This window comes from Protomyctophum bolini (assembly GCF_963924005.1).
Source record: "Protomyctophum bolini genome assembly, chromosome: 24".
Classification (NCBI taxonomy): domain Eukaryota; kingdom Metazoa; phylum Chordata; class Actinopteri; order Myctophiformes; family Myctophidae; genus Protomyctophum; species Protomyctophum bolini.
In genome coordinates this window covers 5,392,381-5,415,242 of record NC_137885.1, presented here as the reverse complement: position 1 = coordinate 5,415,242, position 22,862 = coordinate 5,392,381, and the positions used below count along the sequence as shown (strand labels likewise).

Genomic DNA, 22,862 nt, shown 5'->3' with positions numbered 1-22,862 from the left:
AAATAACACAATTCCCACTTGAGGCCTTTTTTTAACACGATCTAAAAATCCTGTCCAGTTCTGGTGGTGGTACACAGAGGAGTTGCCCAAATAAATAGAAATAAGACCAAAGTGGAATGAAATATTTATACTACAGGCAGTTGTTCTGATCAAGCAATTGGTTGAAATAGGCTCTCCTGCCGTGCTGAAATAGGCATGACAGCACACCTAGCCGTTATTAGAAGATCTGAGAATGGATTAATCACATTAGAAATATCAGTTAGTTGTGCTGAATAGTGATTAGACAGTTTTGTCAGAGCAGCAGCATTATTGGCTTAGGAAGTTGAAGAATACTGACCTCTGCTGGCGTTGCGAGAAGCATAATAGTATTCACTCAACCATTCAAACATCTGCCTCACAATGCATTATTATTGTTTGATATGAATTATGTCTAATCCCGGGATAAAAATTGCTATTGTGATGATCTGACTTCCAAGACAAGAGGGTGACATTTTGTATGGGTGTCACTCAGGTGACACAAGCCAGAGCGACATGCAGGGCAAACCATTTTTCCAACCACACAAAATTGAATAAGCCAATTCTACAAACCTTTGGTTTATTTTAGTTTAAAGAAAGCCAGGCTGTTCACATTTCTGTTAGAGCTTTAATAAACAGAATGTTATTTCAGGAGCCGCTCAAACAACATATTATACTGCCTGATGTCATAAAATATATGGCACAGATGAACTCAAACCAAACATGAGATGTGTGATAAGACATTTATTGGGATAAAAACAATTCTTAAAAAAAAAAGAAAAACAACTTTACAGTTTACTTGCAAGCAACCAGACCACAAATTAAATCATATATCTTAATTATTTAGCTAAATGGAGTAAAATTGTGTAAACATAACTTTTTTTAGTTTCTTAAAATGCATACAATGCAAACTTAGTTTTAGGAAAATATTTCAATCAATAAGGCTCAGTCATCCAGTCATGAATCCTGAAAATCCAATACAACAATCTAGTCAATGAACTCAAATCAAACATGAGATGTGTGATAAGACATTTATTGGGATAAAAACAATTCTTAAAAAAAAAGAAAAACAACTTTACAGTTTACTTGCCAGCAACCAGACCACAAATTAAATCATACATCTTAATTATTTAGCTAAATGGAGTAAAATTGTGTAAACATAACTTTTTTTAGTTTCTTAAAATGCATACAATGCAAACTAGTTTTAGGAAAATATTTCAATCAATAAGGCTCAGTCATCCAGTCATGAATCCTGAAAATCCAATACAACAATCTAGTCTGCAGTCACTATCATCATCATCATCCCACGGTTACACTGACCTTCCTCGGTAAAATCTTCATACTAGGAATAGCCTCAATGTATGGAAACAGTGGGTCAGTGAATTTGTGAGTGTATGTGTGTAAGCATTTGTTAGTATCAGCATCGGAGAATGAGATCTTTCCCATGTCACAGTCCAGCTGGACTCTGACCCTCTTGGGTTTCGGCAGCTTACCACCACGGAGGTCGACACGGTGAGCCCCCCTGTGATGCATGAAGCATTTGTCTTGGATGCATTTATGGCCCACATAGCCCACTTTCCTCCCTTCGAGGTCGATTGACATTTGGCCACGCCAGTTTGCCAGAATGCCTTGTGTCCGACCTCGACTTCCCAGCTGTGGGTCCCTGTGTTAAAGCCCTCCGACCCCAGGACCCACCGATTGACCGACCTCTCGGGGTTGTCGGGAAGCTGCTGTTTCACGCGTGTCACACGGGTCAGGTCACCGGACACGGTGCACTTTTGATGGGCAGTGTTGGGGTTCAGGATGACTGGAGTGTAGGAGACAATGTCCTTCATCTGGTCCCAGACTCTGAAGGTCAGGTTGCCCAGGTGTTGGGCCACATCCATCAGTGCTCCTGGGACCAGCTGTGGGTCCTCTATCGTGAGCTGGAACCTCTCCATTGTGGCCTTGTAGTTCTGCAGGAATGCCATGTGCTCGGCTCCCAGGTCCTCCTCTATGGCTCCGATAGTTTGTGAAAGGGTTGCCATGTCTTTTTTCAGACCCTTAATCTTCTTCTTCACCCTCCGTCTCTTCTGCCGCTGTTCCTCTCTCAGTGCAGCGATCCGGACCTCCTCGTCCTCTTGTAGAAACTGACGGAGCTTCTGAAACTGTTCCTTGATCTCAGTCTCTGTGTTCTGTGTCTGGACCGTAATGTGTTCCTTTGCCTTGTCACATGTGGTTTTAACTTGATTAAATACCTCCAGTTTCTTCCGCAAAGCCTTTAGTGATTTCTGGACTTCCTCCTTGTGGTGCAGTGCAGCTTCATCGATGGGTGTTAAAGTGTGGCCCTTGTGATTTCTGGAATCTTGACACACAACACACGCTGGCTGTTGACATCTCAGACAGAATAGGTCGAGTTTCTCAGCATGCAGACTGCAGAGATCATCAGAACGTGATGAAGTTCTCGGACGTTTGGAAGCTCCCGGTTGCCTCTCCCGCATGAAGGCCTCACACACGTTCTTCAGAGCCAGGTTGCGGGGCGGTTTTCCTCTATTAACTTTCTGACAAACTGGACATTCCTTTACTCCCTTATGAGTCCACCAGTTCTGCAGACAGGCTGTGCAGAAGCTGTGGCTACATGCGAGGACAACAGGATCGTTAAAGATGTCGTGACACACGGGGCAGGAGAAATCATCTTCTGAAAGCGACGACATGGAAGCCATTAAAGTCTCTCAGTGAAGATACAAACAGTCGTGGTAATTTAGGTAACACTCCTCCCTCTGGAATGTTCCCTGTTGACTTTCACTGTGAATCCTGGTTCTACTTACAATCCATTCAACAGCAGATTCAATTTGTCTGGGTCAGTATATTGCCTCCTGTAGCTGCAGTCTCCTCCCTCACTCACTGCAAGTCAAAACACTTGAATGTGGTCTGAATTCTGAATCCTTTATAATAATGAGTCTGGCAAGGGGCGGAGCTTGACACACACACACAGCTGGTCCACATACATTTAATTGGTTGAATGAGATGTAGGCCTACACATTACACAAGTATCAAAGTCAGTATGACAAACTGCCACATATGAACTCAAACTGACCAAGGCTAGGAAAGAATCATGTGAACATGCTTTGAAAGAAGGCGGGACTTAACAGAATGGACCAATAGCGGTGCGCATTCACAGAGGCTAGGAACTACTTTCTCTATTTATTTATTTACTATAGTAGTCTTTATTAATTTGTCACTGAACCATTTTACATTAAAAACCTTCATTCACTGTCTGGTGGCTGGTTTGATTGCTGTTGGGATGTTGCTTGTTGCTTGGGTCAGTAAATGATTTAAAACTAATTTGGGGAGGGGCTGATATGCTAATACGTGCATGCAATGCATGATGGGTACAGGATTCTAATTTAAAAAAAACATATACTAGTCAAAACATTTAGCATACTTCTTACAAACGTCAACAAACTGTTATGTTACAAACGATGTCGACTATTGAAATTAAAATCGTAGTAGCAGTTATGTTGTAGTAACCAACTAACCATCAGTTATACTGCTACGTCTGTGAATCACTTTCTCCAGACTGGCGTGTACAACTCATACTTACCTGGCAGGGGAGACACCATGATCATGAAGGTGGTTCACCTAGGTTGAGGCTTGGCCATTGCACTCCGGTCGAGCTGATATACTTACGAATTCCCCAAATGTGGGAATCTCGACTGCATAATTTGTGGTACTGGGGGACTGCGTTCGCGCTCTCCCCTGATAAACTGTCAAAAGGAAAATCCAAAACTGTATTCCTGTATCTCGCCGTAAAACCCTCGTACAACATGTGGTCTGTCGGTGGCCAATCTAAATACAATATCAATCTGGTGGTCCTCGATATGAAAATATTTGATCAATCATAACTCTATGGTTATGAGCCTGTATTTTATTCTCGCAGTTTTTTAATAAGTAGGCCTAGAATAAAAATGTGTGTGTGTGTGTGTGTGTGTGTGTGTGTGTGTGTGTTACCAATATAAAATAACATGACCAAAACACGACCAAAACACAGACTGTTGACCCCTTAAAGCTGACAGACACACAAAACAGATGAGAGTCGACCAACTCTACTTTAACTGTCACCAAGTCGGTTTTCCATTCACAACGTGTAGAAATGGAGCGGAGCATTACAGTATGTCCTTTGCAGAGAACAATCCAGAAGCTCACAGACCACTAACAGACGAATGTTATGTCCCCATGTCCTGTCCAGTGGAGTCTCCTTTTCTAGAAGAATCCATGACAGCTGCTGAGATGTTAGAGTGGAGAGAGAGTGTGTGTGTGTGTGTGTGTGTGTGTGTGTGTGTGTGTGTGTGTGTGTGTGTGTGTGTGTGTGTGTGTATTTTACCAATATAACATGACCAAAACAGGATTTTAAAGTTGATGGAAAGCAACCACCTCAAACTGTTGACTTTATCTGATGGGTTCTCAGATTGCCTCTAAATCTAAACCGTCTAAACAGACTAGGCCCCATTCCCAGGAGTGGTCTTTGGTGCCCTCCAGTGGGGAAACTACAGGAGGGCAGGCATCTGCAGCAGCAGACTGGTTTGGTTTGTCAATACAGACTAGAGTGCAACAATGCACTTTAAAAATAAATATAGAATATAATAGATACAATTAAAAGGAGCATATAAATCTGAACAAATACTCCCACCTTTGAAATAAAATAAATAAAAAGTGACAGCACAGACCGGTAAAGGAGCTGTGGCATTTTAGATTTTAGCGATACTAGACTTGTGCACGGCTGCCATTCGGCTACGCAGTACCCGTTGTCAGAATACATCTGTCCGTGTCACTTCTATACCCATACATGGAGATTTCCTTATTTGTCTCTCTGTGTCCCTTTATTCCTAATATGGAGTTCTGTGTCAGGCATGCCCAAATATGGAGTGTCATGATGTCAGAACAGGCCAGCTCCCTACATGGAGCATGGGCGGGGACCCTGTCCAGTTTCTGGAAAACCGTGGGTCAGATGACTCGACACCGGCCACTGCAGTCCCCGTGGGTGTGTGGAACACGTGCGTTGAATTTGAAGTAGTTGACTACCCACTTAAACCGCACTTTTTTTTTTACTTGAGCTACTTTCAATCAGAAAATATTATCCCATTGCTGCGCTGGACAAACCTTAAAAAAAAAATACAACTTTGTAATGCTAATGATATTTGTGCACAACACTATTAAAACAAAGTATTACATTGTGGGCTGGATTTTGAAGGTGCGTTTTACCATGTGGTAATACATAAATTGGCCTCGCTCTGCGCACAATCGTATTATGAAAGCCTTATCGTCCCGTGTTGAACGCACACACATATGGAATACGACGTTGCTGAATATTTTAGCATTGTGGGAGTGTCCATATGTTAATTATTTTCGCTTTGCGCAATTTGCTATTAAGCCCCTTGACCTGCGCATAACGATTAGACGTGGGTCTAGGCACCTCATAAACGCAAAAAGAATTTAAAGCACTGTTTGATTTTACACTTGAGCGGCTCTGGGACGCTGCTGGAGTGTTGCCAAGTCTGTTTATTATAAGCGGCTTCTTTTTCTGTAAAGTTGCTTGTAAATATTGGTAGTTGTGGTTGCTTTTCTTGTTTCTAAAGGTTTCTCCTAATGTTGTTTAAACCAGTGATCCTCACACAGCACATTCCCATGTCAAGGATCCCCAGATTAATGCATTTGCCCAACTTAAGGACGGCTAATACAAAAATGTAATTAAAATGTTACTTTTGAAAATAGCAGATCTACCAGCTCACAATGAATCACATTCATTCATTAAAACTATGAACTCTGACTGCAGGCGGATATATAATGATCATTATAACAATGTGCAAGAAAATATTTAAAAAGATGGAAGGACTTTATATTTGTGGACAATCAAAATATGTTTTTTATTTTAATGTGGTGTCATTAAAATTAATCTGGATATAGCAGACTCACTATCTAGAAAATAAAAACATGGCACTTCATTTAAAATAGGTTACAGACCCCTGTTATATGCGCTTATTTTGGGATTATTTTTATAGACCTATTTACTTGTTTCTATGAGACATGGCAACAGCCAGCAAAAGACGCATCCATTCTTTTTGAAAGGTTGAGATTAGAAATGACCATAATTATTTCATTTCTCAACCTTAAAAATAAATAAAAACATCTCCATAATCCTTGAGAGGTTTGCTTTCATACGCTGTATCACACTCGATCCAAGTCTTCTTCAATAAAATGCTACGAGCGAAGACCATACCATCACGGGCATACGCACCACGCATTCAACTCATTACTCATTTCAAATATAATATAATTATAATTTAAATTAAAATATAATTTTACTGGTGTTTCTCAATAGAAACAACTTATTTTGAGGCATAAAGGTGACAGCATGCAGTGCAATAGGAATAATTAACCCAAATGTGACAAAGTCACATGTCATGTCTTCTATGGTGCCAGCCTGAAGAAATGTAATAATAACGATCCCCAAGTGCGCATTCCGTATGTGACATCAGCTGACTGGTAAAGAAAATAGTACGGACATGTTGATTGGGTAACTCTCAAACACGCCTTAAACACTCCCATGACTAATTCAAGGCCGTTTTGCGCACTCCACGGGGTGTCGAAAGCGCTTCTTAACATGCTTAAAATTGCAATATGACATACCTCACGCCCCCAGCTCATATTACTGTAATAGGTAAAACGCACCTTCAAAATCTAGCCCTGTGTGTTTGAGCTGACAGGCCCTTTTTGATGTCAATAAAGTCACCTTAATTCATGTTTTAATATTAAAATTATACAGTATATATCTTTAGGGTCATGTGGTCTACTGGTAGATCACAATCTACCTTTGGGCACCCCTGACTTAAACCCTATACACTTACACAGAGACATTCTGTTCAGCTTCGCCTTCATTGCATTTTCCAAGAAATAAAATAAACACATCCGTTGATGGTCAAGTCAAGTTTATTTAATGACAAATTCATGGTTATTAGTTCCAGATATATGAACTTTAAATAACGGGAGTAAAAAAACAAAAAACAGCTAAAGTTTTCTAAAGCATATAATGCCAACCTCCAGTCATGTTAGTGGTGGATAGGTGAGTGCACGCCTTTTCACAGTGCTGCTATGACACAGACCCTCTCTGGCTCTGAGGACAAGAGAGGGGTCGACAAACCGCCCCAGGGACCACCGACCCCATCCCGCTCGGGTAAGGACAACAACACTCCGCCTCTTAAAGCAAACAACCGTGAAAATAATATTTTTCTTTTCTCGAGCATCTGATCAGAGCTCTTAATGCAGGTCGTGATCGGGTGAGGCGTCAAGTGGCGGGTGTTAGCCCAAATTTTTTGATTCTCGTAGAGGTTTTTTTCGATTCTGACGAATCTCTCTACGAGAGTCAAAACGTAAACTCCGCCCCTAATGTCGAAGAAGCAACCTGGATGCCTTTAAATCACTCTTACCTTGTACAAATGCAAAATCTAAGCTGCTTTTAATGTTGCCCCACTTGTTTGTGAGCTCTGCGGAAGCATATTAAACTCTGTCAATGCTTATTTTTCAATAAAAAAGGTATTTTAGCCATCTTGCTTTTCTCTCCATTGTAAATGCGCAAGAGAACCCTGGCCGCTAGGGGCGCGGGCAATATTCTGTTGCGCATTTACAATTCTGTTGCGCCGTTTACCGTATTTACAATGGAGAGAAAAGCAAGATGGCTGCGGGTGAAAGAAATACTCAGAAACAGAGTTGACTATAAAACGTTTTTTATTGAAAAATAAGCATTGACAGAGTTTAATATGCTTCCGCAGAGCTCACAAACAAGTGGGGCAACATTAAAAGCAGCTTAGATTTTGCATTTGTACAAGGTAAGAGTGATTTAAAGGCATCAGGTTGCTTCTTCGACATTAGGGGCGGAGTTTACGTTTTGACTCTCGTAGAGAGATTCGTCAGAATCGAAAAAAACCTCTACGAGAATCAAAAAATTTGGGCTAGGCGGGTGTCATAGTTTTCCATGGCAAGAGATGACAAGACAATACTGGCCAGAGGAGAGGGTAGGAGAGACAGAGAGAGAGAGAGAGAGAGCATGCAACATGTCCTGGTTTGCTAGGCATGAGGACGCCACAGGTTCTGGGGGGTGGAGGGCGGCGTTGACATAAATGACAATTCTGAAAGTTTCATCCCTGGACACAGATCATAGCTTGTGTGAACGGTGCTCACAAAAAGACGTGTTCGCTCCTAGAAATAAAACGGACCAGATGAACCCCTTTGACAACAGTTTTCCTTCATGGATTCAACATGAAGTCAGTCGTGTTTCACCTCTCACACACACACACACACACACACACACACACACACACACACACACACACACACACACACACACACACACACACACACACTGTCTCAATGTGAATCAATAATCAAGTATATGGTTAATTGTCAATCATACAGGAACAAAAGTGAAATGTTTGGTTGACACTGTGTAAACATATAATAATATAACAAGACAATACAATAAAATTGAAAATTGAAATAAAGGACACAATGAGACACATATTTTTAAAGACAGTTACAGTATCATGTTACCGTTGTCAATTATTAATGTGCAAGAGCAGAGAATATATGATCTCAAGTAGCCTATTGTATGTTCTGTTCGTTGAGTCAATGATGACCATGTACTTTAACTCCAAGACTTCTTTATAAATATCTGAGGAGCAATATATTGAGCAACAAATGTGCAAAAGAAGCACAAGTCACACATACAAATTACTTGACTATAATTCAGATTAGATTTGTATTATTTCGGATTAAGTTAAGACAAAAGAGCTTTGCACCCGGACATTTCATTTCTTTAGCAGTAATGGCAAGTTGGAGGTGGTGGCTCTGTGAAGCGCATATCTCTGCCAGCCAGCTGGCCACGTGGAACGTTGGGAAGATCAATAAATATTAAGACATGTATATGTAATTAATTTGACAATGATTTGACTGAGGTGAACAGACAGTGACTGACAGAATAGTGCAAAGGACCATTAAGGGCTGCTCCACATTATGCATGATGCTTGCAGTTTCACTTCAGTATGCTAAACTTGACTAACCTGACTTTGCCAGCTGGGGGCGGTATTGGGTAACCATGTTCCCCAACACCGCAACCATCTGGGATCTCTCAGGGAGTTGAGCTAACACCAATCCGTTCCGTACCGAACCAATCAGCGTGAGCTAAGGGCGGGATATGTGCGAAACCGGATGTGAAGTATAGACATGTCAATATGATTGGTTGTGTTTGCACGCCCACACGGTGATAGACAGACGGTCCCATCCAATCATCTATCAAGTATCTTGAAAAAAATAAACAGCCCCGTCATCGAATTGCCTCCCGAGATCCCAGATCCCAATAAGCTGTGAAACAAATTTGTGTAGCAAGCTTCTTGGATCTGGCAGCGTCAGGTTAAAACTTGACCACACCCGAACCACTCTGTGCTTAAAGGACCACTTCACCACTTTTCAACCCATCTTCATATAATTGGTCCTCACTAATAATCATGATAAATGGCACAATTTTTTCAACTCAGTCTGCTTCTCATAGGAGGACTGTGGGCAGTTCAACCCGTCCACCAGTGACATCATCGTCAGGCAGATTTCTTTTTAACAATTTTTCTTTTTACAAAAGATGTCACTGGTGGACGGGTTTCTGAACTGCCCACAGTCCTCCTATGACACACAGACTGAGTAGGGGAAAAAATGGTAGCCATTTTATCATGATTATTAGTGAGGACTATATGAAGATAGGTTGAAAAGTGGTGAAGTGGTCCTTTAATGATTTTGAATGGCTCAGCCGTGAATAATCATGTATGTACTGTACTCTCAAAGTGTTTTTCTTTTTACTTTAATTTTGGTTAATTTATAAGCTGGAGAGACAGGGAGACCCCACAAACACACCATAATATTGATCACTATCGGAATAAAACCTGTTATTAAAAAAACGTTGTTTTTACAACAACAAATAATAATAATATGTCTCCCTTTTGACTTAACCCTAACCCCAAACTCTAGATGGGCCCGCCCCAAAGTTATTAGTGCAGCCATAGTGAAAACTAGAGTTCTCAACATGCTTGAAAATGATCAATTATCAAACCCTGTACACTCAAGACACTGCCCCCACTGCCACCCTTAGATCTCCATATATGGAGCTGACCTGTTCTGACATTCCATTATGTTGATCTGACCTCATCAAACCCTGTACACTCACGAGAATGTCCCCGCTACCACCCTTAGATCTCCATATATGGAGCTGACCTGTTCTGACATTCCATATGTTGATCTGACCTCATCAAACCCTGTACACTCACGAGAATGTCCCCGCTGCCACCCTTAGATCTCCATATACTGTATGGAGCTGACCTGTTCTGACATTCCATATGTTGATCTGACCTCATCAAACCCTGTACACTCAATACATGCTCCTTATATGGCCAGTACAGAATTCATTCCTTGTTGATCCGACCCCCCCATGCCAAAGCGCCAGCACTTGCCCAGCAGTCTGCCAGCAACGAGGCGGATGCGTGCACGCAACCTCAAGGTCACTTCTCGCCCTCAGGCGAAAAATACAATTTACAAGAACAAACCTATTGCCTTCAAATACTTAAAGTAAGTAGGTTACTATGTTTTTTCAAGAATTGTCTCATTTCTATAAAAGAAAATGCTGATCTACAAGCTCACAACACATTGATGCGACAGTTTGTAGATTGGTTATTTTTCAAAATCCTAACTAACTTCAATATTGTTGAATGTTATTATCAATGTTGTTGATATTGGCCTGGGCCGTGGCTCAGCGGTCCAGGCACCTTGGCTGGTAATCCAGTCTGGCAGTGTGTCACAGGTTCAACTCCCGACCCCGACAGCCTTTACTGCATGTCACTCCCCATCTCTCCCCCCATTTCCTGTCAGCCTACTGTCTGTCACTCTATAATAAATATAAAATAAAGGTGAAGTAAAGTGAACTTTGGCATGAGAAAACATACTTATACATTGCCAAAGCAAGTGTCAAAAAATAATAGAAACAGATGAAAATGGGTAAATGTGTAGGGGGGGGAGGGTACCGCATTTTGTAAACAGAGCTACATCACATTCTGTCTTCATACATTTTATTCATTGTATAAAGCTTTATTGAAACATAGCAGCATTTTTAAGACTATTTAAATAATATACAAATACAATTTAAGTTGTGTTTAAAGCGGTACTTGGTACAGATAGTAGTCCTTAGGGTGGTTCCATTGTCTTAACTGTATTTTGTGGCAACAGTTCACAAATCTTGCTGCTGTGCATGTGCACAATGTTATATTTCTCCCAATAGGTATGGGACTAGTATTTTGTCGTTGGTCATATCGTTTCAAACTCACTTTGGGTAGGTGTGTGTATTATCAGTGAGAGATCAAATGCAAATGGTTGCAGCTGGTTTCACCTCCACTCTCGGAGTGTGATCCACTGTGTGTGTGCGTGTGTGTTGGGGGCTCCAGCTCCATTGTGTTGAGGCCATCAAGATACTTCACACCAAAACCAACAGGTTGCAAAACAATGGGAGCTCCCTGGTGGGATTCTTACTGCTGGTGTTAATTCATTCATTGGAACATATAGCAGAAACACTCACTTTCAGTGAGTGTTTTTGTGAAAAATCTAACCAGCATATGTCTATTAGTAGTGGGTTCTTAAAGTGAAGGTGGGGGTCTCCAGCATTTGGGGAGGAAGACGTTTAGAAAAGCATTTATTTTAATCAAATTTCGAAGGATCTGGTCCAACCCACTTATCGTACTCTGAGAAGGTTACATTGTGCGGATGGGAATGGGATGGAAATCCTCCTTTTTGCATAAAAAACATTTATGCAAGTCTTAGAAGATAAAACTTGATTTGTTCAACCGATAGTGTTGTTCTTCTGTATATAATTGTCTGCAAAGTGTAAATGTGCTGTGTCAGTATACTTTGTGTGTGTGTGTGTGTACTGTGTGCGTGCGTGTAAAAAAGTGTTTTTCTGTTCACAAACACACACCGACTCACATTTAGACATGTGTGTACACTACAGTATGTGCATACAGTAACAGTACCAGAGCATGTCACCCACACAAAAACTCTTCTCAGACACACAAAACATCTGCTGGTTTTATATTGTCATTCTCAAAAGCAATTGTAACATGGTTTCTAGTAATCTTTCTCAAACCTCTGTACCACAGCTTTTTGCCTTCATGTGCTAAAACTGTCAACAAGTTCATTACAATCAACAAACAAGTTAAACCCCAATGTTAAGTGTGTGTGTGTGTGTGTGTGTGTGTGTGTGTGTGTGTGTGTGTGTGTGTGTGTGTGATTATACATTTGCATCAGGTCTGTGGTCTGTCAAGCTCCACCCCTTCCAGTCTCATCACCATTATAAAGGCTTCACCTTGAATCAGTTCAGACGAAACTAAAGTGACTCCCACACCTTCCAGTGAGAGAGAGAGAGAGAGGGCAGGCACTTTCCACAGGAAGGAATACTGCTGACTGCCAGACCAGTGAGTGAGACCACTTCAATCTGCTACTCATCCTGTCTGATGATGAATGACCTCAACAAGAACAAGGAATCACAACTTTAGGGAACATTCTAATCTAGAGGAGTTACTGTTATACCGGGAACCTAATTCTTGAGTGTTTTTTTTTTCTTCAAATCTCAGAAGTCTAAATGGCTTTATACAAGTCGTCTTTTTCAGAAGAGGATTTTTCCTGCGCCGTGTGTCGTGACATCTTCAAAGAGCCCGTTCTCCTGTCGTGTAGCCACAGCTTCTGTAAAGCCTGTCTGCAGAGCTGGTGGACACATAAGGAATTGACAGAATGTCCGGTTTGTAAAAAAGTCAGTAAAAGAAAACGTCCGCCCTGTAACCGGGCTTTGAAGAACTTGTGTGAGAGCTTCGTAGTGCAGGAGAGACAGCGGAGAGCTTCGAAACGTCAGAGGCCCGAGGATCTCTGCGGTCTGCATGCTGAGAAACTCAAGCTCTTCTGTCTCGAGTGTCAACGGCCGGTGTGTGTCGTGTGTCGGGACTCTAAAAAACACAACAACCACAGCTTCAGACCCGTCGACGAAGCTGCGCTGGACCGCAAGGAAGAAGTCCAGAAACACCTGAAGCCTTTACGGGAGAAACTGAAGGTGTTCAATCAAGATAGAACCGCGTGTGACAAAGCGGCGGAACACATCATGGTCCAGACCCAGATCACAGAGACACGGATTAGGGAACAGTTTCAGAAGCTCCGTCAGTTTCTACAAGAGGACGAGGGGGTCCGGATCGCTGCACTGAGAGAGGAACAGCGGCAGAAGAGTCGGATGATGAAGGAGAAGATGGAGCGACTGGACAGAGAGATATCGACCGTTTCAAACACAATCCGAGCCATAGAGGAGGTGCTGGGAGCCGAACACGTCTCATTCCTGGAGAAGTGGAAGACCACCACGGAAAGAGTGCAGTTCACACTGGAGGGACCTGCACAGCTGGCCTCCGGAGCGCTGATAGACGTGGCCAAACACCTGGGCAACCTGACCTTCAGAGTCTGGGACAAGATGAGGGCCGTCGTCTCCTACACTCCCGTCGTCCTGGACCCCAACACTGCCTTCCACACTTGCATCCTGTCCGGCGATCTGACCAGCGTGACGCCGGAGCAACAGCATGTAGAGCTCCCCGACAACCCGGAGAGGTTCGACTTCCACGACTACGTCCTGGGCTCCGAGGGCTTCCGCTCGGGGACTCGGAGCTGGGACGTGGAGGTCTCGGACAGCGGATACTGGGAGATGGGCGTGCTGACCGAGTCGTTTCAAAGGAAGGGAGGCGTCGGGGGGCAGTACTGGAGCCTGTGTGCGTTCGCGGGCGCGTACACGGCGCGCACCGCAGAGTCCATGGTCGACCTCTCGTGGATGCAGATCCCCAAGAGGATCAGAGTCCAGCTGGACTGGGACAAAGGACAGCTGTTGTTCTCCGACCTGGACAATGACACACACATACACACGTTCACGTACACGTTCACGGGCACACTCTTTCCGTTCATTGAGACTATTCATACTATGAAGATATTACCGGGGAAGGTCAGTGTAACTCTGGGTCTGGAAGGATAGAGGGTATGCATAAAGTGAATGGCAGATCGAGTGGCAAAGTGAGTGAATTTAATGTTGTTTAAAGTCATTTTATGCAATCAAATAGGACTTTTCTGTTTGGATGTATGGGCTGTTAAGGCTGTTAAGCCACTCAGGCAAAACTCATAACTTCCGGGTATGATGATGATGTCACACGCATAGCCTCTATAGTGACTGTAGAAAAATAGATAGATATTCATGACTGCACATATAATTCTGCTGAACCTGTTATAAGTCTTATTGCTTGAAATATTTTCCTAAAACTGGTGTGTAGTTATTTTGTATTCTAAGAAATAATTTCATAAATGGTGAATTACAATAATTAAGGATGAAGATTATGCAAAATATGTGAAGCCACCGTTGTTGTTTTCTTTTCTTTTTATTGATAGATGTACAGATAGGAAACGGGGAGAGAGATGGGGGAATCTACAGTCAATATGTTTCCAAATCCTTTCCTTGTAAAACATAGAATCACTGTATCATTTTGAATTTAATTTATATACTTTTGACTGCAATGCTGACAATTAAGATTTCACTGATATAATTGATTTATTGTTGTTTTAATTTAAGATCTGATGAAATTTGAAAAATGTAAATCTGCATTTACGTTATGTGTGACACTCTTAATAAATGTCTGCCACGCATCTCTCATTTGGTTTGGAGTTCAGCTGCATCAAATAACATATCTGTTCCATATATTTTATTATATGGAACAGAAAGACGTGGTGAAATTATACATACTAGAACGGTGCCTAATGGGCCTACTTGGAACGATGCAAGTTGTAAATGCATGCCCCACCCAGTTATTATGTTTGTGTCCCTTTTTATGCCCATATATGGAGTTCCAGACCTTCCAGTGGTTTGTGAGATTAACCCAGGACAGACAAACTGGGTTAGACAATCTATATGACATGATTTTCACTGTTGATAATTGTTGACTAACAACGCCGATTTGCGCTGACGTTGCACTGATGAAGGTCATCTCCAGTCCATTTATGGGCATAATTCTATATTTGGAGACATTAAAACAATTCCTCTCAGCCAATTACAATGCAAGGTCAGAATTAGAACTTATATGTGTTACTAGTACTACCAACACAAAAAGATAAAAAGAGATCTTTTTTTTTTAAACGTTTTTAACAGAATTGCAGATAATTGTATTTCTCATGCAATATCGAGATAATTCATTGCACAAACATGCAGATCTTTGTCAAGAGTAAGACCGTCAAAGGCATGACCTGAGTCTTGTTGAGCCAAATGACACAATTGAGAAGGTCGCGGTCATAATACAGGACAAGGAAGGCATTCCCCCTGACCAGCAGAGGCTGATCTTTGGTGGTAAACAACTGGAACATGGCCAAAACCCTCTCTGACTACATCATCCAAAAATATGCTAATATTTTATTATTAACTGCAACTCGGCCTATGTTGTGTACAGCCTCACCTGCCCATGTGAATGTTTATGAATCTGGCATAGAGTTGCCTGGCTCCAGCCCCTGAACTGTGTCCGGCTACCCTCATGACTTTTGAACTATTAAGGCTAAATAAATTGAAATAGTCATTAAATAAATAAGAATAAAAAATCACACCCGTGTGAAGTGAGGGCCGCAAATATATTAAAGTCTAACTCATGTTGATTAGGTGATGTAATGTAAAACAAACGGTGCAAACATTAAATGCCATTAACAATAAAGAGACAATATGACGTAAATTACACATTATGACGTAAATGTTCCCTTCATTGTCAATGCGTTTACAAAACAGACATTGAACTAAATAATAATAATAATAATAATAATAATAATAAAACATTTTATTTATAAGGCGCCTTTCAGGGCACTCAAGGTCGCCGTACAGGTTAAAAACAGTACAAGTTAAAAGCAGAACAGTTAAAAGCAGAACAAAAACACAGCTTGCAGCAGAAGACACAGGTCATGCAGGGTCATAGGCCTGCCTAAACAGGTGGGTTTTGAGGTGGGTTTGGAAAGTGGTGATAGAGTCCATGTTTCTGATGTCAGGGGGGAGGGAGTTCCAGAGGTGAGGGGCAGAGCGGCTGAAGGCTCTTGACCCCATGGTGGACAGACGGGCTGGGAGGACTTTCAGGGTGAGGGAGGAGGCAGACCTGAGAGACCGGGTGGGGATGTTGACGTGGACAAGGTCAGACAGGTATGGGGGGGCGAGGTTATGGATGGCCTTGAAAGTATGGAGAAGGATCTTGTAGTCGATGCGTGATTTTATGGGAAGCCAGTGGAGTTGGTGTAAAACAGGGGTGATGTGACTGATGACAGGGGTTCTGGTGATGATACGTGCTGCAGTGTTCTGGACCAGTTGGAGTTTATGGAGAAGTTTGTGTGGGAGACCAAAAAGAAGGGAATTACAGTAATCCAGACGGGAGGTGACGAGAGCATGAACCAGGATTGCGGTACTGTGGGGAGTGAGTGAGGGGCGAAGGCGGTTGATGTTTCTGATGTGGAAGTAGGCAGACCGGATGGTGTTGTTGATGTGAGTGTGGAATGAGAGTGTGCTATCGAGGACGACACCCAGACTCTTAACCTGAGGGGAGGGGGAAACTGAGGTGTTGTCTATGGTGAGGGTGAAACTGGGTTGCTTGGAGAGTGCGGATTTGGAACCAATGAGGACTACCTCGGTTTTATCACTGTTGAGTTTGAGAAAGTTTGAGGTGAACCAGGATTTTATTTCCAGTAAGCAGGTATGGAGGGAGGCGGGTGGGAAGGTGGAAGAGGGTTTGGAGGAGACGTAGAGCTGGGTGTCGTCCGCGTAGCAGTGGAAATGGATGTTATGTTTGCGGAAAATCTGTCCAAGGGGGAGGAGGTAGATGATGAATAGGATGGGGCCAAGAACAGATCCCTGGGGGACACCAGAGGAAATGGGGGATGTGAATGATTTTAACTGGATAAACTGAGTACGGCCGGAGAGATAGGAGTGAAACCAGTCTAGGGGTGTGTGAGATAAACCAATGGCTGCAAGTCGGTCAAGGAGGGTGGAATGGGAAATGGTGTCAAAGGCTGCACTTAAATCAAGAAGGATGAGGATGGATACTTGTCCAGAGTCAGCTGCTATCAGGAGGTAATTTGTGATTTTACTGAGGGCTGTTTCTGTACTGTGACGGGGGCGGAAACCGGACTGGAACTGTTCGTAGAGGTTGTTGTTGGTGAGGTGGGCCTGAATCTGAGATGCCACTGCTTTTTCTAGGATTTTAGCGAGAAATTGTAGGTTGGAGATGGGGCGGAGGTTGTTGAAGATGTTGGGATCAAGACCAGGTTTCTTCAGTGACGGTGTGACAGACGGTGTGACAGCAGCAGTGTGACAGCAGCAGATTTGAGAGCTGAGGGGACAGCTACATCTCTCTCTACATTAAACATGTCTATACAGTAGGAGGGCCCCTCAGAAATAAATTAAACAACTTGCAACGTAACCGACATGCATGGCCCCCCAAGTAAGCTGATCCAAGTTATTACAATATTCAGTCATGATAGCAGGTTAAATTTGGCCTCCTGGGCACTAGCTGGGGTAGTCCTCGGAGGCCAGTCAGTCTATGACGTCGTCAGGTATGCTATGACCACAAGCTGATTTTCTTGTTTACATATGACGTACATTTTCCCTTCAATGTTAATGGCGTTCAATGTTTTGATGTTTAATTTACGTCATGTTTAGCGGACATTTGACCTGAATTCCCCTTTCATTGTCAATGGCAGATCTTGAGATGTGTGGCGATAAAATATTTTTATGGAAGGGGCTATATAGCGCCCCTTAAAACGTGCTACAGGCCTAGAAAACATGCCCCTGCCTTTGGCCGTTCTGTCCTGGCAGGGATAATAATGACTATTTTAATGGCATACTGCAAACAAAATAAACATAGAAATCACAGTTAGATGCAGATTTGTAGTGTATACGTTGTATTTCTGTTTGTGTTTGCTAAATATAATGTGCGCAAACTGCATAATAATACACACGTGAGATAAACATTTTGATATGTACGTCTGTATAGTGTTTGAGAAATGTAGCCGCTTCAAAATTGATTTACTACTATACTAACATCATTGAAATCCCTGTACACAGCAGCGATTGATAGGCTCCAATCTTTGATAAATGGAATAAATGAATGAATAATAAAAGTATGATTTAAAAAAAACAACCACAAAGGTCTCCACCTTTGGACTCATTTTCTCCCCCCATTACCTGCAGTCCTGCTTTAGAATCATCTAAGCATCTCTACATTCATGGAGATCAACTTGGCAGTTTACAGTATATTGGTTGCAGCCATGCTGTTCAGTTCAGTAATTCTCCCATAATGATGCCGCTTAGTTCCTGCACATTCCTGTGCTTGGCTTTCCTTCTCATCTGAATGAAGGCAGACGTTTTAGGGGCGGCGTTCTCCTCGTCTCCTCGTCGTCCCTTTCTTCTGCTCCACTGACTGGAACTCGTTCTCTACCGTTGTCGTTTTTTTCTTTCTTCCTTTTAAGCGGGCTGTTTTCTTTTCGCTGCTTTCGGTTAGTCATGGCTGCCAGTTCCCACCGGATGTCATGCGGGAGTCCCGACTGCTCCAGGCCGTGCTGAATAACTGCTATCTTGCACAACGTCTTCAGACTGGGACTTAAGTCTAAGATGTACAGGTCGTCGAGCGTCCAGTATCCTCCAAAGAGGATGATGCGGTCTCCCACACAGCAAATGCCTATCCTATGCATCCAATACGGGCCTTTCCCCTTGGGCTCAACCTTCCTCCAGGAGAAGGTCTGTGGATTGAATTTCCACAGGTCACTGAAGGTCCGTTCGAGACGCAAGTTGTCACCGCCAAATATGAACAGCTCTCCATTGTAGGCCAGGGCCGAATGATACCGGCGTCCTTTTGGAAGACACGGCAGTGCAGAGGGCGTGCTCAGCCAGGAGCTGGTCTCTGTGTCAAACACTCTGATGTTGTTGTGGTGGGACCTGTACCCCTTCCCCCCGAATACAAACATCTTGGTCCCTATTATGGTAGCAGAGTGACCCAACGAAACCGGCGCTGGAATGCCGCTAGTCTTAATTAAAGACCAGACCGTCGTGGTGGTGTCCAGCTTGTAGATGTCATTAGTGTATCCAGTCAGCAGGTTGACTCCTCCAAAGATATACATGACCTTCCCCAAGTCACAGGCCGAGTGGTTGTACCTCGCCACTGGAGCAGTCCCTGAAATCTTGGGCCTGTACCACCGGTGGGTGTTGACGTCGAACGCATAAAGCACGTTGCAAATCTCCTCTACCTCAATACTCACAAGCCCCCCCCAGATGTAGATGATATCTTCTATCAGCACAGCTGTGTGACCCTTGCGGTTGGAGGGAACCTCAAGGGGAAACGACGCTCCCTTGCCGTTTCTCACCGGGGGCAACTTCGTCCAGCGCAAAGACATTGTGTTGAAAACGTGCACGTCAATCTGATCCCTTTTGTTCACACTGCCGCACCCTCCGAACGAGTACACCCTGTGGCCCACTGCCAGCGCGGCATGGAAGAGTCTCTTTGGTCCTCCTTTCAGGTGTACTGTCCAGCACAACATTTCACACGGCGGGAGAAGTGTGAATTAAAATGGATCATTTGAGTCTCAGCAGGTGAAAGAATAGAGATCCTTATGTGTGCGCTATCACTTATATTGGTATACAGCAGCACAAACGTCACACGATGTCCTGGGCAATCCGAGAAGCCGATAGGTTGGGTTGCATGTGCTGGTTGCATGCCTAAAATGTATGCTAATCAGTCGGGCCGGACTGGGGCTCGGGCTCTATTTCTTTCCCTTCATAATTATAAAAAGAATAGTTCTGTAACTACATAGAAGTGTCTATTTGTATGTCTCTAAATGTTTTGATGAATTGAACAATGTGGACCCTGTTGTAAACAAGTGTAACGCTTAATTGGGTCGTCCACTCACAGTTAACAGTCTTTGTATTGAGTTTGTGCTTGAAATGTACTGTAATTCTACAAACTGTTAATAAATATTTCAATCAATCAATCAATCAATCAATCTGTTCTGTTTGTGTATCTCAGACAGTGGCTTTTCACTTTTACTTTATAGGCCTACACATATAACAATGCAATGTCACATAGCTCTGGTTTCACAATGCTGTACCCTCTCCAACTGTATATACTTCCCCCATTTTCAACTGTTTTAATAGGTATTATATTTTGACACTTGCTTTGGCAATGTAAACGCATGTTTTTTCATGATGCCAATAAAGATTGAACCTCCCAACTTGACTCCTAAGATGCCGTAATGACGTCAGACCAGTCACGTGACGCCTGGCTGCAGCCTAGCAGCAGCAGAGGACGGCGTAAACAAACACTGGGGCTACTTTATCCCCCAACCAACCAACCAGCGTCAATAACGTAGTTGAATTATATACTCAATATAAGAGTTCAACGTGTCCGTTATTTTTCATAGGGAACATTCCATTTTCCTGGGAAGCAGCAGGTTTGCCTTCAGACGTCTGTCTGTCTGTGGGGAGAACGCCGACATTTAACCTGCAACCAACCGAGCATGCTAATGCTAGCTGAGCTAGCAAACTAAGTAGCTAGCAGTGGTCAGTCAGTCACATTTAAAAGGACTGGCTAGTTCTAAGTCTAGCTGGGGGGCTAACTAAGTAGCTAGCAGTGGCCAGTCAGTCACATTTAAAAGGACTGGCTAGTTCTACGGCTAGCTGGGGGGCTAACTAAGTAGCTAGCAGTGGTCAGTCAGTCACATTTAAAAGGACTGGCTAATTCCAAGGCTAGCTGGCGCTGCTAACTAAGTAAACGGTGCTATAATATAAAGCGTAGACTGACTCAACACGTTATCAATGATATCTACCAGAGACTTTGTGCCATCATTCTGCTTCATTACAGAACGTCTGTATCGATTAGACCCGCGTTAATGTTGAGTGTTGTGACCACCTGTTGTTGACCACCACCCGTTTGTTTGTATCTTATGGGTCTGAATGAAGGCCCCTTCCCACCATCCCCAGCTAGATGAAACCATGTTTCTTCACAGCCAGATGAACAGAACCAGGCAGCTCATGTGAGATGCTCCCTCTTCACTGTTAGACGACAACAACAGAACCATCCCAGCTGAGATGCTCGTTCACTGTTGGATTGGATGACAACAGTTACAGAGCCAGCTCATTCCCGGCTCATTCCAGCCAGAGGAACAGAACCGGCTCATGAGGGAATAGTCGATGAACCAGCTCATTCATTCCCGGCTACTAGAGATGACCCAGTTCATCTGACATGTTCAGTCTGATGGATAACTGCTGCAGCTGGTTGAAACGTTGGCGTGAGCCCGCAAGGTAAACCTGTCCGTCCCTCTTCTTACACACACACTGTTCTCAAACCCTTTCATTTAAAGCAGTGGGTTTCAACCAGTGGTCCTTGAGGGGGTTCCATGGTCCCCATGCTAAATTAACTCTTAACCCATACAGGTCCATTATTGGTTTAAATTTATGCTCTCAAGAGTTCAATTATTGTTATACATCTGGCATTACTTAATTTACAAGAAGCCTACAGCCCTACACAATAAGAGAATGTTGAAGGATTGTTATTTTGATTGTATATATATATCTCTCCTATGGAACCACATTAATAGAGCATGGAATTGTGGACAACATTTTATCCAACGATAACAAAATATGAGGCTCAATTTAGGCTAAATAATGTCATCAAGTGGTGGTCTGTGTGGTTTATTAGACCTGGTCCTAAGGGTCCATTTGTATTTTGTAACCCCCTCAAGTAACCTTAAAGGAGAATTCCATACTAGAAGGCTTTCTTACCTTTTATTTGTAGTTATGTCCCCACCAAAGAGATCCAGGTGTTATTTTGTGCAAAACTGCCTTATTGGCTATTTCTCCCACCATAAGCCCTCAAGGAATTGCATTGAATTGAATGGGGCATTGGGGTGCTAATTCGCTTATTTCCATCGCTCAAAAATCTTTTTTTTTGTATTATATCCTCTCTTCATAATGTAAATGGCATCCCAAGAGGCACACTTTACTACCTATTTCGATGGAAATAAGTGAATTCGCACAAAAACCCAACCCCCATTGAGGGCTTATATTAGGGGAAATAGCCAATAATGCACTTTTGCACAAAATAACACCTGGACCTCTTTGGTGGGGACGTAACAACTACAAATAAAGCAAGGTAAGAAAGCCTTCTAGCATGGAATTCTCCTTTAAGGGTCCATGCCAGTGCCTGCACCCCTCATTGAGAGCCACTGCTATAATAGCATTTTAAAATGGCCCTGTCTTATGTCTTGAACAGATTGCCTTTACCGTACTAATTGATCTTTCACTAATTGATACATTTACACACTGAGCATTTACTGTGATAGAACTGAATTATCACTCACTTAGCCGATCTGCCCTTTCTGTCGCACGGCAGACGGCTACATTTTGAAACCACCTTCCTGAGTGGGAAAGTTTGGAGACGCAAATTTGTCGTCTCCCGTGTGTGTGTAGCGACAGGGTCTTAGAGTTGTCATAGCAACAGCAGTAGCCACAGGCTTTCATCAGCATCTGTTGTGCTCAAAGTGGTGCATATTGAAAATAGGTAATTGATGCGTTTTTCTGATCCGAAATCTGCAAAAAGAAAAACATGCAAACACGCAAAACATCCTTGCACACCGAATGTGATGCCTATTATTTTATATTCGTAGCAATAATTTCGTAGAACGAAATGGAGTGGACAAGCAGTGAG

The 22,862-nt window shown here is 42.9% G+C and overlaps 3 protein-coding genes across 10 annotated transcripts in view; 2 read left to right on the top strand and 1 right to left on the bottom strand.

Annotated features, from left to right (window-relative positions):
- Positions 1–207: 207 nt before the first annotated feature.
- Positions 208–2,708, bottom strand: LOC308311417 (E3 ubiquitin-protein ligase TRIM35-like; the record flags this gene model as incomplete). The annotated part of the gene is made up of 2 exons (XM_080758104.1): positions 208–226; positions 1,711–2,708. The coding sequence occupies 2 exons, from the start codon at positions 2,706–2,708 to the stop codon at positions 208–210; spliced, it is 1,017 nt and encodes a 338-aa protein (XP_080614230.1).
- A 10,007-nt stretch (positions 2,709–12,715) lies between these two features.
- On the top strand, positions 12,716–14,131 carry LOC308311416 (E3 ubiquitin-protein ligase TRIM35-like; the record flags this gene model as incomplete). Its single annotated transcript, XM_080758103.1, has 1 exon — positions 12,716–14,131. The coding sequence occupies one exon, from the start codon at positions 12,716–12,718 to the stop codon at positions 14,129–14,131; it is 1,416 nt and encodes a 471-aa protein (XP_080614229.1).
- A 6,335-nt stretch (positions 14,132–20,466) lies between these two features.
- arl13b (ADP-ribosylation factor-like 13b) overlaps positions 20,467–22,862 on the top strand; it is an 81,507-nt gene continuing 79,111 nt past the window's right edge. For all 8 annotated transcript variants that reach the window (XR_013963692.1, XM_080758380.1, XM_080758379.1 and 5 more), the window contains exon 1: positions 20,467–21,457. Coding sequence is in view for 7 of the 8 variants with exons in the window: in XM_080758380.1 (XP_080614506.1) it covers positions 21,399–21,457 (59 nt within the window). In the remaining variant the exon portion in view is untranslated. The remainder of the gene's footprint in view (positions 21,458–22,862) is intronic.